The following is an 18186-nucleotide window of genomic DNA, read 5'->3' on the forward strand; positions in this document are numbered from 1 at the left end:
GCTAAGAGCTGAAGGAAGGTATGCGAGTGGAATTAGTGCAGGATTTGTCAACTTCCTCATGACTGGAGGGAGTCAATTGTACACACTTCCAGTTATAAAATAAAAAAATCACGAGAATGTAAAGTACAGACCAAGTTGGCTTTGTAGGCTTGGCTAATGGGTCTCAGTGTTATTCTAAGTGCAGTGTGAGTCAGCTAAAGCATTTTCCCATGGGAGTGTGATGATCTGGTAAAGGCTAGACAAGAATTACTGTGAAGAATGGGTCTTGAGGCATCATGTTGGAAGAGAAGTGCAGAAGTCTCCTGGAGAGATGATGGTAGTTTGGACTAGGAAGGACCCTCCTGGGGTATAGAGACCAAATGTCCTGTAGCTGATGTAGATTTGAAAGAATTAGATGGTATAATAGGATTTCAGACACTAAGGAAGGGAATCAAGAGGACAGATTAGATTTTTGGTTGGATAAACAAGGTTGATGAGAGAAGCTTTCAGGGAAGGGGAGTCAAGAGTTTTGATTCAGACATGTTGAATTTAAGATCTTTATGAGATATCATTGTGGAGATGTTAAGCAGGAAGAAAACCTAAGGCGTCTAGAGTTCTGGGGAGGAGTCAGGGATGGACAAGGAGATGAGGCTCTCAGGGGCATATCAATATTATTTAAGGATATGAAACCAGATGACATGTCTAAGAAACAGGCACTGTGAACTGAGTCCTGGAGCAGTCTAAAGTTTAAAATGGAGCTCATGTCTTCACCATTTTAGTTTGGATAGTTTCCTTTATAGGATATCATATTGTGTTGATTAACCACTCAATTAACATTCAGAGTAGCTTGAGATTTTTTTGAGAAACTCAGCCTTGGAGATTTTATACGGCCCTTGTTCCTCCAGATCATTTACAACTATCATGTATATTTCAAAAATGGTGTGTGCAAAAACAATAAAATGAGGACAAAGAATTAGAGCCAACAATAGTAACTAAAAAAGAGTAACCAGTATCATCGGGACAAAACCCAAGACAGCGTGAGGTTATGGAAGCCAAGGAAAGAAAGAGCTCCAAAGGAGAGCTGTGACTTGTGTGCAACAAGCTGAAGGGTTGAGTGGGATGAGGACAGAGAAGCAACCACTGCCTTTGGCAACATTGGGAGTCATGGGTGCCCTTGTCATGATCAGACCCCGTGGTTTGCTGGGGATGGAACATGGACTGACGTATGACAAGGGCAGATCTGCAGGTGAGAAAGTGAGGACCCATCTATAGAAAACACTAGTAAAGGGAAAATTACTTGGTTCCGAAAATGTTTGGAGGACAGTTCATTTGGGAAAAAAAAAAGCAATAGTTTTTGTCCTACTTGAAATCATTCACCAAATGTCAGACAAATGAATTAAAGATATGAGCATAAAATTTTGATTATATTAGAAGAAAATATGAAGTTATGTGTATAGCCTTGAAAAAGGAAATCCTTTCTTAAATAAGCCTCAAAACATGAGTTATATAACAAAATATTGATTATTTTGAGTACATGAAAATGAAAACCTTCTGTAGGATTAAAAAAAAAAAATCACCATAATTAAGTCAGTACTTGAGGAAAATATGTAGAGATCAAGGATTAAGATCCAGATTATATAAATCAACAAGAAAGTGGTACAAACCCTGTGGGTAAATAGGAGGAAACACACTGACTGAGTTAACATTGTCCTATTGCCAAGTCTCTGTCATGAGCTGAATTTTGTCCCCTTTCCCTAATCTCCAGTGCCTCGGAATGTGACTCTGTTTGGAGACAGGGCACTTAAAGAGGTAATTTAGGTAGATGAAGGGTGTATGGGTTGGCTCTAAACCAGTGTGACTGATGTTTATAAGAAAAGATTAAGACACAGACATGCTGATGCCCTGAGGAAAGAGGGTGCGAGGACACGGGGAAGGTGGCCCTCTGCAAGGTGGAAAAGAGCTGTCACCACAAACCAACCCTCCTAAAACCTTCATCTTGGACTACTAGCCTCCATAATTCTGAGAAAATAAATTTCTGTAATTTAAACTGCCTAGTTGGTGACGCTTTTATATATCAGCTGTAGCAAACTAATACAGTGGCAGAGCCAGTATTTGGTCTCAGTCTGACTTCTAACATTTAAATACATTTAAATACATTTAATATTTAGCCATGCTTCTGCAATGCTGGTGGTGAAAAAAAGCCCTGACATTCTTATACCTCAGTCTGCTCATGTGGTGAGGATTAAAATGGATATGAAAATATACTTTGAAATCATCTGTTTGACATATACGTAGTTAGCACCTACTGCATTCAGTGTACTACGGAGACATAAAGGTGAATCATAGGCAGTCCTCTTAGCCATCTGGAAAAACTCCGAAGCACTTATGCTAATGTAAGCTATCATTAACATAGATTAACATAGATGTTATTTCATAGCAGCCAATGGTCGTGACGTACTGCATACTATTCTTGAATGAGCTCATTTGCCATTGCATTTTCATTATCAATTCAGGCCATATTCAGAATAATTCTTAAATATAGAAACTACTTCCCGCCCACTCTCTTAGAAATGCAGCTCAAAACAAACTTCTTTCATTGCAAGCTTACAAAAACAGTAGGAAGCATTCTGATGAATGGAGAGCATATTGTGACTCTAACCTTTCATTACAAACCAAGTGGGAGAAAATGCTTGAAGTCATTTCAGTTTTATAAACTGTAAGACACATAGGGAATGAAAATATCCCATTGATAAAGTGATGTCTGGGCTTCAGCATCCACCATGTTACTCATTGTAATCTGTTTATATTACTCATTATTGCCTAGCCTAGATGCCTAGTGAGGCTTGAATCTTTTCATCATGATTTTGCTCACATCTAAGGAAAAATCCTTGAACAGAATTAGACTGAAGAGTTGTTGATTGAATAGATATGAATCAGACTCCGAGCTCCAGTATGATTTTGAGTTAGATCACAAGATTTCAAACTCCAGGCCTATCCTTTGTCCCATTCATTGCTTTTATTAGGCAAGGTGCCATTAATTTTTCTTTCGCTTGTTTTTTTTTTAAGAAAAGAGAAATGTGTATCTTGGTTTTTTTTATTATAAATGGCATTATCATATTTATAAGGGACACGGTAAGGACATGTAAACAGCATCCTGGTTAAAGAGTGCTAAGTAATTTTATTAGGGTTTATGGTCAGTATAATTTTGGGCCCCATGACCTCTGCCCTCTGATGTCTCATTTTTTAATACATTATATTAAATAGCAAAAGGAGTTCTGCAGATACAGAAGGGTGCTAATCAGAGGACCTTAAAATAGGGAGTTGATCCTGGATTCTCCAGTTGGGCCCAGTGTAATCACATGAGTCCTTAAAACTCCAGAAGTATGTCAGGGGACTTCCCTGATGGACCATTGGTTAAGACTTCCCTTTCCAGTTCAGGAGGTGTGGGTTTGATCCCTGGTCAGGGAGCTAAGATTTCAGATGCCTCATGCCCACCCCCTCAAAAAAAAGACCAAAAGGAAACAGAAGCAGTGTTGTAGCAAATTTAATAAAGACTTTAAAAATAGTCCACATCAAAAAAAACAATCTTTAAAAAAAGAATTGTGGCAGAAGGAAGGTGAGCAGGACTCCATCAGCTGTTGCTGACTTGAAGATGGAGGTGCCAAGTGGAAAGCATGGAAAGGAAATGAATTCTGCCAATGCCCTGAAGGCACCTGGAGCTGTGTTTTCCACAGAGCTTCTAGAAAGAACACAGCCTGCTAACACCTTGGTTTCAGCCCTGTGAGATCTTCACCAGAAAATCCAGCCGCACGATGATGGCTTCTGACCTACAGAACCCATAGGAGTGTGTGCCTTACATGGGTGGTAATCAGTGAAGGGAACAATAGAAAACCAATAGGAGATGGAAACAGACTACTAAAGAAACTCAGTCATTTACCTGTTGAAGTTACTACTTGCTAGTAATGTCTCCTCTGGCAATGGCAAATTATCCGTGTCTTTTCCTTCAGGTTTTCACTGCCCACTACTTGTTGCCCACTCCCAGCCCACATACATGAGCATGAGCATGGCTTGCTCTCCTGAGTCATACACAGCATAATTCAAAGTCCACCTTTTCCAGCTGGCAAGGCATCCTTGTCATTGAATTAGTTGGGACATATTTTGTAGACAGGGAAATTCTGGAAAGGTCTATTACTCACACCTTGTCACAGTTTGATAAATCTGGAATAAAATTCTTGCAGGAATTAAATTTCTGACTTCTTATGGTTGGTCATAAACCTTTGGGATTGATAGTATTAAATTTGGAAGAAGCAAGGAAACCTGAGCTATATTGAAATATGAAACTGTATTGAAATATGACTATTTCCCACAAAATAGCTTTTCCCACTCTCTGTTTCCAATAATGCTGCCCTCTAATGCCACCCACCATTTTTTTAACCACTCAGGCTAGGAATGTCAGGCTCTTTAATATTTTTTTATTTAAATTTATTTGTTTATTTTAATTGGCAAAAAATTGCTCTACAATATTGTGATGGTTTTTGCCATACATAAATATGAATTTGCATAGGATCCCCCCTCCCACTTCCCTCCCAACCCCATCCCTCCAGGGTTATCTTTAATGCACCCTCCTTTGGACGGCAACCTCTTCGTGGCCGCCTGCGTTCAGTGAGCTGAGCAGCTGTAAGGATTCTAGTTCCATACCATCTATTCATCCTATAAGGACTTTTCGGTCCCAAAGTAGAGGTCTTATTTCTTTCCTTTGTGCTCTCTGCTTTGCTATCTCTCTCTCCATAGCATGCTGAACATATTATCTTTTGCATGTAAACTTCACTGCCTAATAAACCTGATTTGTATTCTTCATCCTGGCTTTTAATGCCTGTCATCACAGGGCCCTAATCAACCCTCACTCCTGCTCCACTGGGCTTCCCTCATAGCTCAGTTGGTAAAGAAGCTGCCTGCAATGCAGGAGACCCCGGTTCGGTTCCTGGGTCAGAAAGATCTGCTGGAAAAGGGATAGGCTACCCACTCCAGTATTCTTGGGCTTCCCTTGTGGCTCAGCTGGTAAAGAATCCGCCTGCAATGCAAGAGACCCCGATTGAATCCCTGGATCAGGAAGATCCCCTGGAAAAGGAAAAGGTTATCCACTCCAGTATTCTGGCCTGGAGAATTCCATGGACTGTATAGTCCATGGGGTCGCAGAGTCAAACACGACTAAGTGACCTTCAGTTTCACTTTCCTGCTCCACTAAAGGGAATCATTTCCTTACTTACAGTGAATCAGCTTTTGCCACTGGTACTTCTTCAGTTGTTCATTCTGAAAATGCCTGATTCCATCCTTGCTCAGTCCAGGCTTGATTATGTTATTAATTGTTTGTTGTATGTTCATTTAATAGTTTGTTGGTTTTGATTTATTAGAAGTAAGTTATACTTAAGATGTAATTTTGTCAGTATATTCGGATAAGGAGGGGAGTTACACTATTTGTGAGAACTGTGATTGTGTAGTTATTTAGACACCTTCTGCTGGTTGAACTGAGGCTCCTTGGTTCAGATTGTTTAGATGGTACACTGTCTCCCATTCATAATCTTATCTTAAAATGTTAAATTATTAACTTTACATGAGCTTGGAGAAAGAGATATGTCGGTGGGGGGGGCGGGAAATAGATAGAGGAAGTTGGGATAAATGAGTGGGGACAGGGTGTTAGGGAAGAGAAGAAAGACATTGCCAAAATAGGAAAAATATATGTGAATGAAAAATATCAAGAATATTTGTAATATAAAATCATAACTATGCAATTTTATGAAAAAACTGAGTAAACATATAAACAGTGACCCAAAGGAACAGTGACTTAAAGATTATAAAGTAAGAACTCTGGAGTGTGTGGCTTGTTTCAGGACTAGCTGTGGGACCTTGGGTAAGTTACTGAACCTCTCCTAGCCTCAGTTTTCTCATCTATGAAGTGGGGATGAAAGGAGTACCTACCTATATGGAGTTGTGTGTATTGCATGAGTTTCTTTGTGTAAACAGGCGAACACAAAGGGAAGCTCCCATAAGTGTTAACCCTGAGGAGGATGTCCCTTGCTGCTTTCAGGATGGTTTTACTGTTTTCTTGCAACTGTCAAGATTTTATTTGCCAGTCTTTTTTTCATTTAATTTTGTTGATTTTTCATCTTATTCTTTTTTCTCCTTGCGTCTATTTGTTCATGGTACGTTAGTTTGGTTTCTTGAGATGTATAATCAAGAATGCCAAAATGTTTCCTGACATTTCATGCTGGATTATGCTACAAGTCATTTTTTTTTAAATATAGTTTTTTTCCTGAGTTTTTTCCTGTGCTCATTCTTTCCCTAACTATGAAGTCTTTTCTTCATAGGTTATATGTAGTTTGTTTGGTTTTCCCTTGTGCTTGCTGATGTTTGAAGAAACCTGTCCCCATCCACATCACCAAAGTTGGTAGTTCAGTGTAGTTATTATCTTCAAAGAAGACAATAATTTCACTAGTTAGGTGAAGACCAAAATTAGTAATTAATTGAAAAAAAGTTAGAGTGAGAATTATTAGAAATTAACCTGTTTGCTTTTAAATTATTTTTGTTAACAAATCAAATAAATATGTTTTAGTCACTGATATCTTATAGAGAACCCAGGCTGCCTTCGTTTTTAAACTAAATTTCATTTATATTATTTACATATTTAAAAAATTTTTGACCTCACTGTGGGGCATAGGGGTCCTAGTTCCCCAACCAGGGATCAAACAATGTCCCCTGCAAAGGAAGTGTGGAGTCTTAACCATAGAGCACCAGGAAAGTCCCTAGCTGCTTTCTGAATTCTTCCAATTTAGGTACTTATATTTACAATACCTTAACCCTGCCTCTGTCTAAGACTTCTAGTTTTATTTCTTCAAAGGAATGGAAACTTAAAAATTTCATGAAGAAAACTGAGTGGAGAATCTCCCCAAATTTCTATAATTTTTTTCTACTGTTTCCCAGTGATCACCAGTTCTTTTAGTGACTGTGTAAAGCATTGAACTTCTATGGACATAACCTTTTGTATTCATATTTTATTGGTTTAGGTCATATTTTATTATATAATTATAATAATAAGTACAATTTGTCAAAATTGCATTTGAAATAAATCACACTGAAGCTTGTAATCATTAACTCAACTAGTACAAAAGTAAGCAGCGATACCAAAGGGTGAGCTGACGGTACAAATGTTCCATCCCACGGCCATCAGGCAATGTGTTGTACAGAAGGGAGGGGAGGCACCAGTGAATCCAGAGTCTGTGAAATAGGAGTCATTTGAGGGAGCTTCAAACAGAGCAGTGGTTCTCAAACTTCAGCACGCATCATAATTATCTGTATGCTTAGTATAACGCAGATTGGTGGGCTGCAACCCAGAGTTTCTGATCCCAGTGGGACTGGGGTGAGGGTTTGCATTTCTGACAACCTTCCAGGTGATGCTAACTCTACTGTTACAGGGAACACACTTTGAAGACCACTGAACTACAGCCAATTTTGGTAACATGGACGGGGACAGGTTTCTTCAAACATAGATTGGGGGACTGCAACCCAGAGACAAAACGTTATTTGGCAGAAAACCAAATGTTGTCTTTCCACTCTATCTACTATCCATCTTCTGGTGGATAAGCACTAGGTTATCTGTTACTCTTAGCTTTGGTATTGTGTTGAAACTTCAAAATTTTTTTCTGTGTCTACTCAGGAACTTTATTTGAAATTTGGTAAAGGATGGAATGAGAACTGTTAAAGTCTCACGTTCATTATTTTTTGCTTCTTTGGGGAAAAAAAAAAAAAAAACCTACTAGTTAGCTCTCTCAACCGTGCTAGGCAGGCTGTTTTCAAATCACACATTCCCCAGTCTCCTTACAGAAGGAAAAAAAAAAAACATTTCTGTCTGTCAGGAACGCGTGTTTGGCAATAGCTTGCCAGCTGCAGGGTAGATAGGCTGCCATGTGGGTGTGTTGTCAGCAAGCTGAAAGCTTTGAGAAGCAGGCAGATTATGTGATTGCTCTGTAATCTCCTTTTCAGAACTGGCTGACGGAGCTGGAGATCTTTGCTATAATCTTCTCAGCTGCCATCCATGACTATGAGCACACCGGAACCACCAACAACTTCCACATTCAGACCCGGTGAGGATGTTGAAATGTTTGGAAAAGAGGCAAGAGGGGTCAGGGATAGAGTGTGGAAGTCAGAGAGGGGCAGCCACCTTTCTTTTGCGTGGTGGCTCTATTTTGAGTTTCTGAACAACAACAACAACAAAAATGAACTTATATAACTAGAGATCAGCTGGGTCAGCTTCAATCAAAACCTAAGAATTAAAGAAACCATTTGCTCCTGATTTTCCTATGTTATTCACATATTAAATGTGGAAATACTTCTCTTAGTCACTTCAATCTTGTCCAAATCTTTGCGACTCCGTGAACTATAGCTCACCAGGCTCCTCTGTCCATGGAATTCTCCAGGCAAGAATACTGGAGTGGGTTGCCATTCCCTTCTTCAGGGGATCTTCCCAACCCAGGGATCGAACCCACATCTCCTGCGTCTCCTGCATTGCGAGCAGATTCTTTACCACCTGAACCACCAAGGAAGATCTATTCTCTAGTTTAATGCTAGCTATTTCTGTATGTATGGGCTATGCATATTCTTTGTTGTCGTTCAGTCCCTAAGTCATGTCCAACTCTTTGTGACGCCATGGACTGCAGCACATCAGGCTTCCCTGTCCTCCGCTATCTCCCAGAGTTTGCTCAAATTCATGTCCATTGAGTTGGTGATGCCATCTAACCATGCGTACTGTACCCATTTCTAATAGGTGAAACAATGTACATAAAGGTGCAGATACCACGTAGGCTAAATCAGGGAGGACAGGCAAGGATTGAAGTAATTCTCTTGACAGGAGCAATAGCAGAGCCATCTTACCCTCTGACCTCAGGGATTCTGCTGATGCTTTTCTCATCCTCCCTGATTTCATCTCTGCCCTGTTCAGTGGGTATGTCACTCCCCAACACAAGGCTTTGGGAGCTAGGTGGTCTCATGTAGGCCACTTTGCGCCCTCTGTAAGGAGCTTTACAGGTAGACACAAACCTCTGTGGGGCATAGGTCCAGGTGCCTGCCTCAGAACCTCTTCACTGTAACAGACATCATAAATCGATTTTGGTAATTTTTTTCTTATCAAACTGCAGATTTGTCCTTAGTATTCCTCTCAGCACAGAATTCCAGGCCAGCAGTACAGTCAATTGTCATTTCCATTTAGGGTAAAACCTTATCTGCCTTCTCCTGGTCTAAGAACGTAACCTCTCTTAAGACAATGATGTAGAACTGGAGAGACTCTTGACAGTAGGATTAATTGGATCTTGACATAGAAATCAAAAGAAAGTAGAACTGGAAAAAGGCAGTGAGACACAGAGAAAGAATATTGTGGAGAGGGTTGAGTTTAAGACTAAACTACTTGCTGATTTCACTTGAAAAAGGCAGGTGCACACTCCAGATATATTTGTGTTTGTTAAGTCATTCTACATGTGTTTAATGAAGCCAGCACTTAATTATGGGGTACACGAAAGAAGGCAATATCATCTGATCTCTGTTCTGAAGGGCATTTCAATAGAATGGAAGTGGACAAGAGGTCTTCAGCCACATGCTTCATTTTCTGCTTTCTGCATCCTCATAGAGTGTCTTGGCTGCTGTGGAGCAGCTTTCTGTAGCTTTGTTGCAAGACCTTTGAATACAGGGATTCCACAGAGCATCTCTGTTTAATAGGTATCTGCCAGTGGAGCCTTGACAGAGATGGCGGTGAATAGCACCTGCTGAAGGAAGAGAGGTGGGTGGAACATTTGTACCTGGATCTTGGCTGGAGAGCAGTGTCAAAACTAGTCACAACTCAAAGGAAAATGGCTTAATTACAGTAGTTAGAAAATAGCTTAATGTCACAAAATACACGTCAGTTGGTCCCTTACTTACTCAATGGATATAAGATTAGATCTTCCACCTCCTCAGGATTTGCTTGTTTTGTGTTATCTCCACTGGAGTGGGAAAATTCCAGAGGGTTCAGTTGAGCTTGGTTTGGAATGAAATTTAAACTTTCATTTTCTTTAACTGAATTTTATCCATAGCATCTCTGCCTCTGAGATCCTTGTTTAGGAAACTAATTATGTGACCAGGTTCTTTGCTCTTCAATGGGCAGACTGTTGATTCTAACACTTTCAAGGTATTCTACATACATTCCAAAGTTTGGAATGCAGATGGTAGTTGGAAGTTATCTTGAGGGGAAATGGCTGAACTGTCAGAATACATTGCCTTTATTTAAACCCTGAAAGCCACTGTGGAGCTCTGCAGACTCTCAGTTTATGTATCTGGGGCTCAGCTTCCTTCATGAGAAATGAACAAGCTCTAATAATCTAAAGTTTCATTAAATTAAATGTATTAAAATAGTATACCTCCTTATGTTGGTGTCATTCAGCTGTTTGAGGAAGGGACTAACAATTATCATATAACCCTTATACTTTTTATTCTCAACTTCCCATGTATGACTTTCATATGGCAAAATTTTAAGATCAAGCTACTAACAAAAGAAGTTGCAAACTGTACCTGCCAGGTGGTATGTGTTCAGAGAACAAACAAACAAACACATTCTCTCATTGAATAAAATAAAAATAATCATTTCAGAAAATAACAGGAAGTTTGACATGACCTGCATTAAAAAAAAAAAAATCACCTATACAGGTAAAAATCACCACTACAGGTAATTGAGATCTTGTTATAGAATAATTTTTAGAGAGTCCTCAAGTTGGATATCACATGTGAAACAATATCCATATATTGACATTTCAATACCCTACAAACATCAATTGATAAATTGTAGTGTTGGTGTTAGCTTTTTGATTGATATAACTGACATGGGGGCAAAGTTAATTGCTAAAATAGGATAAAGAGATGGTATGTTTCTACCTTTAGGAGAGTTACCTGAAAAATCTCAGCTGCTCAACATCCTAAATTGTTTTTTTTGGCTTTCTGTTCAGGTCTGACCCAGCAATTCTGTACAATGATAGGTCTGTTTTAGAAAATCACCATTTAAGTGCAGCCTATCGCCTTCTGCAGGAGGATGAGGAAATGAATATTTTGATCAACCTCTCAAAGGATGACTGGAGGTAAGGATGAGCCACAGGAGAGTTTTGGAAGCCAGGTAAGGAATAGTGAAGAGAGATCAAGTGTGCTTGTTTTGAAGAAAATAATACTCTGAAGTTTTTCTTGCTGTTTCTCTTTTCTTTTCTTTTCTTGACACAAATATTCAAATATATTGTAGGCACTTTGGACATATTTGCTATTAGTTACCTTAAGAAACCTGGGCTTCCCTGGTGGCTCAGAGGTTAAAAGCATCTGCCTGGAATACAGGAGACCTGGGTTCGATCCCTGGCTCGGAAAGATCCCCTGGAGAAGGAAATGGCAACCCACTCCAGTACTCTTGCCTGGAGAATCCCATGGAGGGAGGAGCCTGGTAGGCTACAGTCCATGGGGTTGCAAAGAGTCAGACATGACTGAGCGACTTCACACACCTTAAGAAACCAGTATTGTTTTCATCTTAAATGAATTTTATCATTTAACATATTTTTGTCATTTTATCTTTGATTGGACTTCTTAAAAAAATCTTTCAAAATTTGCTAAGGAAATTGACACTTTAAAATAATCATGGGTATTTAATTCTATCACCTAAATGGCACTATGTGTGTCTTTGAACTTGTAGAGCTGAGTTTGAATGTGAACATAATAATTTATTAGCTGTATGTCATTTAGGAAGCTACTCAACCCCACTACACCTTTAAAAATTTAACTTCTAGAAAATTTATAATAACATTTACCTTATAATTTTGTTACGGCAATAATAAATGCTAAAATCCATCAAAAATGCTTAATTCACTTTGTGATACATATAGCAAGCCTGTGGATCATTGTAGCTGTTAATGTAGGGTCAAGATGTTTCAAAACTTGTAGGAAAAGTCATTTAAATGCTTAAAAACTTCTGAATCTACTGTGGTGCCAATAATACTTGTATTTTAATTAAACGATTTGTTGTTTATTGAGTATCTCTGTGCCGTTATACAAGGATTCAGAGAAATAAGCCATTCTGAACAACAAATAGGAAACTGATTTTCAGGAAGAGTTGGCTATTAGTTTCATTAAAACCTAAAGGAGCATTTGTTTTGGATTTTATTGGAAAATGATAGATTTAAGAAGCATCTAAAAATGCAGAGCATTTCAGTGAATCAATGCAAATCTTTCAGAAAAAGGAGCCCTCTATCCAATTTAAATGTTTGTCAAAGTATAATGAAAGATTTGAATATGGCAGAGAACAGCTTTACACATATTCAGATGTTTCCTGGTTTTGAAGGATTTGTGCTTGTTTAGATAGTGTATGTTCCTGGTCTCAGGACAGTCTAATGAAGCGCTCCAGAGCTTACATGATTACCTCTTTTTTCTTTCTTACTTTCTTCCCACCCTCCCTTCATTTCTTCCTTACTTTTCTTATCCCAGGGGAGGGAAACAGGGAGGCAAAGTCGGGTAGGTGCATTCTAGGACTCCATGAATCCTAGAGAAAGTTGAGCAAGGCTGTCAGGAAGTTCTTGAGCCACAGTCAGCCATCAGAGGAGTTCCATGTCTCCCAGGAAGAGATACCTTCAGTCACCTGATGCAACCCGGGGAACATGACCTTCGGCAAAAACGGCAATAGTTTTCAGAATGTAGTAGCTGAGGCCCATGGCCAATTAAAGTCCTGTAGTTGGAAGTCTGCGTGATATATCCTCATGGCCACTATCCCATGGAGATTAAAATATTATACTAAATGGCTGTATAATAGTCCATCTGTGGAAGTGCCATAATTAGTTTTGAATGTGTGAATATGGGTTCATTTCTGTGTTTGGGTTATTATGAAGAATCCTACAATGAATATCTCTTTAATGTATTTTTATATGTAGAATTAATGGATCACAGAATGTTTGATGTTTTAAGGTTCTTGTTGAACTTTGTCAAATTGCTTTCAGGTAATGTGCTGATACTGCTGGCCTGTGGGATTTGCAGGCAGATGGGAGTTATGGCTGGATGGGCATAATTGCCTCGTAACCTATTTTCAAAGTACAGATATGCCCACTTCTATTATCTATAGTTTTGTTAAGGATTTTCTATTTCTACTTAACTATATGTTTGTAAGAATTTAGTTATGTTATTTGTGCTTCCATTTTGCTATGATCATGAGTCTCATTCATTGTTCAGTGTACTGCTATGTTAGGGAGGCTGGTTTTGGCAATATCTAAACCCAGAATCATTGCAACACACTGGAACATATCAGTTCACACTGCAATACAGTAATATCCACCAATGCAAACATCCTAATTATTTATCATTAGCTCTGTAAAGTAATACTCAAAATTCTCCAAGCCAGGCTTCAACAATATGTGAACCATGAACTTCCAGGTGTTCAAGTTGGTTTTAGAAAAGGCAGAGGAACCAGAGATCAAATTGCCAACATCTGCTGGATCATCAAAAAAGCAAGAGAGTTCCAGAAAAGCATCTACTTCTGCTTTATTGACTATGTCAAAGCCTTTGACTGTGTGGATCAAAACAAACTGGAAAATTCTGAAAGAGATGGGAATACCATACCACCTGACCTGCCTCTTGAGAAATCTGTATGTAGGTCAGGAAGCAACAGTTAAAACTGGACATGGAACAACGGACTGGTTCCCAATAATAGGAAAAGGAGTACATCAAGGCTGTATATTGTTACCCTGCTTATTTAACTTCTATGCAGAGTACATCATGAGAAATGCTGGGCTGGAGGAAGCACAAGCTGGAATCAAGACTGGCAGGAGAAATATTGATAACCTCAGATATGCAGATGATACCACCCTTATGGCAGAAAGTGAAGAGGAACTAAAAAGCCTCTTGATGAAAGTGAAAGGGGAGAGTGAAAAAGTTGGCTTAAAGCTCAACATTCAGAAAACTAAGATCATGGCATCCGATCCTATTACTTCATGGGAAATAGATGGAGAAACAGTGGAAACAGTGTCAGACTTTATTTTTTTGGGCTCCAAGATCACTGCAGATGGTGACTGCAGCCCTGAAATTAAAAGATGCTTACTCCTTGGAAGAAAAGTTATGACCAACCTAGACAGCATATTCAAAAGCAGAGACATTACTTTGCCAACAAAGGTCTATCTAGTCAAGGCTATGGTTTTTCCAGTGGTCATGTATGGATGTAAGAGTTGGACTGTGAAGAAAGCTGAGCACCGAAGAATTGATGCTTCTGAACTGTGGTGTTGGAGAAGACCCTTGAGAGTCCCTTGGACGGCAGGTAGATCCAACCAGTCCATCCTAAAGAAAATCAGTCCTCAGTGTTCATTGGAAGGACTGATATTGAAGCTGAAACCCCAATACTTTGGCCACCTGATGCGAAGAGCTGATTCATTTGAATAGACCTTGATGCTGAAAGTTTGATGGTGGGAGGAGAAAGGGATGACAGAGGATGAGATGATTGGATGGCATCACCGACTCAGTGGAGATGAGTTTAGGTAAACTCTGGGAATTGGTGCTGGACAGGGAGGCCTGGTGTGCTGTAGTCCATGGGGTCACAAAGAGTTGGACATGATTGAGCCACTGAACTGAACTGAACTGCATTCTTATTGGTTGGTATTTGTGAAGTACTAGTTTAGAATACTTTGAATCCTACCTCTGATCAAAATAAGTTGTAAAATTGAATGGTGTGGCAAGACATAAGTAAATTTAGTATATAAAAAGTTAAACTAGTCACTTGAAAAATATAGTTTAATGAAATCTGTTTATGTGCTAGCTTTATATATTTTTGTTCTTTCTTAAGTCAGCATAATCTTTATTTTCTCAAAAAGAGTGAAATACAGTTGAATTAGGTCATGGAGCATCTCAGATATAGGAATTTCTGGTTCAGTGGAAACATCTTTATAATTATAACCCATAGTGCCATACTTTTTGCTACTCCTGTTTTGGGGGATTCTGTAAGTTAAGAAAAGATTGTAGTTGCTAACTTCTTAAGTTACATAGATTTAGTGTTCATTTAAGGACATGTTTGAAAATATTATTTTATCATATTTTATTAATATTGAGATATATTGCTTCAAGACAATGATATTATCCCATAAATAAAATATTAACTTTTTTAGTGTTCTCAGTAAAGCCCATTAACCCAAAGATGACATATGTTTAGTATTTTACATCTTTCTAGGAAAGCAATTTAATGTCTGGTAGATTCTATTTGGATACAAAAGTGCAGTGGACTTTTTAAGGACTTTGTAAGTGAATATATTACCGTGTATTTACTGCATTTCAAAGTGGAAAAACATGAAATTCCACACTGGGAATGCCAATTCAGCTGCTTATAAAGCAGTTCTACAAATAACAACTATTAACTATAGACAGAAACAAGATCAAATTGCCAACTTTGTTGAATCATAGTGAAAACAGAAAATTCCAGAAAAACATCTACTTCTGTTTCATTGACTATGCTAAAGACTTTGACTGTCTGGATCACAGCAAACTGTGAAAGTTCTTCAAGAGATGGTAATGCCAGATCACCTTACCTGTCTCCTGAGAAACCTGTATGTGGATCAAAAAGCAACAGTTAGAACTGGACATGGAACAACTGACTGGTTCCAAATTGGGAAAGGAGTATGACAAGGCTGTGTATTGTCACCCTGCTTATTTGCTTTATATGCAGAGAGTACATCATGTAAAATGCTGGGCTGGATGAATCACAAGCTGGAATCAAGATTACTGAGAGAAATATCAACAGCTTCAAATATGCAAATGATGCCACTCTAATGGTAGAAAGGAAAGAGAGACTAAAGAACCTCTTGATGAAGGTAAAAGAGGAGACTGAAAAAGCTGGCTTAAAACTCGGCATCCATAAAATGAAGATCATGGCATCTGGGCCTATCACTTCATCGCAAACAGAAGGGGAAAAAGTGTAAGCAGTGACAGATTTTATTTTCTTGGGCTCCAAAGTCACTGCAGATGGTGACTGCAGCCATGAAATTAAAAGATGCTTGCTTCTTGGAAGGAAAACTATGACAAGCCTAGAGAGTGTATTAAAAGCCAGAGACATCACTTTGCTGACAAAGGTCTGTATAGTCAAAGCTATGGTCTTCCCAATAGTCATGAACAGATGTGAGAGTTGGATCATAAAGAAAGCTGAGTGCAAAAGAATTGATGATTTTGAATTGTGGTGCTGGAGAAGACTCTCGAGGGTCCCTTGTAAAGCAAGGAGATCAGATCAGTCAATCCTAAAAGTAATCAACCCTGAATACTCATTGGAAGGACTGATGCTGAAGCTCCAATACTTTTGCCACCTGATGGAAGAGCCAACTCATAGGAAAAGACCCTGATGCTGGGCAAGATTGAAGGCAAAAGAAGAAGGGGATGTCAAAAGATGAGATGGTTAGATAGCATCACTGATTCAATGGGCTTGAGTCTGAGCAAACTGTAAGACAGTGACGGACAGGGGGGCCTGGCATGCTACAATACATGGGGTCAGAAAGAGTTGGACATGACTTAGTAACTGAACATCAACAACAATGAACAAAATGCGGAGACACAAACACAACCTGCAATGACTTCAGGGCTCTAGAGAGTAAACAAAGTTGGACAACTTTTGAAGATGTGTTAAAATTTGGAGACTCTGATAGGAAGAGGTGACTGTGATGTTTTTGTCTCTGAAGGGAGTCTCAGCCAAGGCAATACTGAATGATTAAAACTAGATTTATACAAAACCTTTCAGTATGTTTCTGGCTAGAGGCATTCAATGGGGGAAGGAAAAGATTTTCAACAAATGGTGTTGGAGCAAATGGTTATCAATATATATATATATATAAAAAAAACTTTTACCTTTACCTGACATCATACTCAAAAATTATCTTGAAACTGATCATAGACCTAAACATAATAAAAGATTGAAATGATAGGACTTTCAGAGGAAAAGTCCTTTCAGTAGTGAGTGATTTCTCAGAAATCTCTCCCCCAAAAGCCTGAAACCTTAAATAATTATTTTAAAATGTAAAACATTCTCTCTTTGAAAGATACTGGTTTAAAAAAAAAGCAAGAGGAGTAGGAGAAATTATTTACAACACATTGAAATGTATTGAATTGTGCAGCCTATATGGAAGTAGTTTATTCTATGCAAATTCTACTTCAATAAAGTTCTTAGAGACAGTAAAAAGATCAGTGTTTGACCGGGGTTCAAGGCTAAGAAGGTAAGCATAGGCAAAGCATATGGGATTTTAGGGTGTGGAAATGATTCTTATACTATTAATGGTAGGAACGAGAGTGGATGCTTTGTCTAACCCCACAGAACTGTGCAACATGAGAATTGTCCCTCAGGCGAACAATGGGCTAGAGTGAATGCAAAGAGTAGATACTGGTCATCAATTATAACACATGTACAGCATTAATGTAAGAGGTTAGTAAGGAAGGAAACTGTAGGGGAGAAGGGGTATATGAAAGCTCTCTGTACTATCTTCTCAATTTTTCTGTAAACCTAAAACTGCTCTAAAAATGTCTATTTAAAAAAATAGGATCCCTGTATCCCATGTGCACCATGGATTATCAGTCACTCTCGTAGGATTAATTTCAAATTAATTTTTTCTCCAATCTTGAGCTCAGTGCAAAAAGGAATGCTTTCCTATACTTTGTTTTGTTGAAATTTTTCCTGTCAATTAATTTCCAATGATGTGCATTCCACATATGTTCCTAATAAATGATTTCCTTTATCTTTAATCATTTCTCATAAAAGCCTACCTAAAAGACTCGTTAGATTTGAAATATCACAACTAATTAACTGATTTTGATTAGAACTGAAAAAGAATAAACTAATTTTTACTTTCTATTTTTTACTTCCACCTTTTTTCCTCTGTGATGTATCTCTGAAAGGGAATTTCGGGCCTTGGTAATTGAGATGGTGATGGCCACAGATATGTCCTGTCATTTTCAGCAAATCAAAGCAATGAAGACTGCTCTTCAACAACCAGAAGCGTGAGTGAGCCTGTAACCTCATGTGTTTTTATAGGTGTTTGACCTCCTACTTGTCCATGTCACTGTACGTTTAAAGTTTATCTCTTTTAATATAACTTTATTAAATGGTCTCATAAAGTAGTGATGCTTGGAGGAGAGCACATGAGAATATTACCTATC

At 38.6% G+C, this 18186-nt stretch overlaps 1 protein-coding gene across 2 annotated transcripts in view; it reads left to right on the top strand.

Moving 5' to 3' along the window:
• The window catches only part of PDE1C (phosphodiesterase 1C), a 539914-nt gene that overhangs the window by 423966 nt on the left and 97762 nt on the right, over positions 1-18186 (top strand). For both annotated transcript variants that reach the window (XM_068972561.1, XM_068972562.1), the window contains 3 exons: positions 8017-8117; positions 11001-11129; positions 17926-18027. In XM_068972561.1, the coding sequence (XP_068828662.1) occupies positions 8017-8117; positions 11001-11129; positions 17926-18027 (332 nt within the window). The remainder of the gene's footprint in view (positions 1-8016; positions 8118-11000; positions 11130-17925; positions 18028-18186) is intronic.

The sequence above is a fragment of the Capricornis sumatraensis genome, chromosome 5 (genome assembly GCF_032405125.1).
Source record: "Capricornis sumatraensis isolate serow.1 chromosome 5, serow.2, whole genome shotgun sequence".
Lineage (NCBI taxonomy): Eukaryota > Metazoa > Chordata > Mammalia > Artiodactyla > Bovidae > Capricornis > Capricornis sumatraensis.